Source organism: Epinephelus lanceolatus, chromosome 14 (assembly GCF_041903045.1).
Source record: "Epinephelus lanceolatus isolate andai-2023 chromosome 14, ASM4190304v1, whole genome shotgun sequence".
Lineage (NCBI taxonomy): Eukaryota > Metazoa > Chordata > Actinopteri > Perciformes > Serranidae > Epinephelus > Epinephelus lanceolatus.
Window position 1 is genome coordinate 16486996 of NC_135747.1, and position 918 is coordinate 16487913.

At 37.0% G+C, this 918-nt stretch overlaps 1 protein-coding gene across 1 annotated transcript; it reads left to right on the plus strand.

Annotated features, from left to right (window-relative positions):
* Positions 1-918, plus strand: LOC117251009 (olfactory receptor 7G1-like). Its single transcript, XM_033616962.2, has one exon. It carries the CDS (start codon positions 1-3, stop codon positions 916-918), a length of 918 nt encoding a protein of 305 aa, XP_033472853.2.

A 918-nucleotide genomic window follows, 5' to 3' on the forward strand; every position in this document is an offset into this window, starting at 1 on the left:
ATGGAGAACTCAACTGAAGTTATGTCTTTTGTGTTGGCTGCCTATGGTAACATTGGAGAGGTAAAATACCTGTATTTCAGCATAATGCTATTATGGTACATCTCCATATGTGTGGCCAACACAGTTCTAATTGTGGTCATATATATGGACAGGAGGTTGCATGAGCCCATGTATATGCTATTATGCAATTTATTTCTGAATGAGATGAGTGGCAGTACAGCAATTTATCCTCTTCTGCTATCACAGATGTTTTCAGATACCCATGAGGTGACCTTACCATGGTGTTTTCTGCAGATGGGTTATATCTATACATCTGCTTCTGTTGAGTTTTGCAGTTTAGCAGCCATGGCCTATGACAGATACGTCTCTATCTGCTGTCCTTTACGTTACAGTGTCATTATGAACACAGGGAGAGTAGGTATGATCATTCTTCTTGTATGGATGTATTCATTTATTAACTTTATATTCTCATTTTCATTCGTCATCCGTTTGACATTTTGTGGAAATGTCATTAACAAAGTGTTTTGTGACTACCACTTAATAATTAAACTTGCCTGTTCAGTTTCAATACTTAACAACATATCTGACCTGCTTTTTGCCTTTGTGACTGTGGTTATCCCATTTAGTTTAATTTCAGTCTCGTACATTAAGATTTTGAATGTTTGTCTGACTACATCTGCAGAAAACAAGCAAAAAGCCATCACCACCTGCACGCCTCAGATTATTTCATTGTCAAATATGTTTGTCGGCACCATGTTTCACTTTGTGGATTCCAGGTTTGATGTGGTCCTACTACCAGATAAAGTGCGCATTATTTTATCTGTATATCTCCTCATTTTTCAACCAATGATCACGCCCTTTATGTACGGATTTTATCTACCGAAAATAAGGCAGTCATGTAAAAGATTTTTTGTTTGA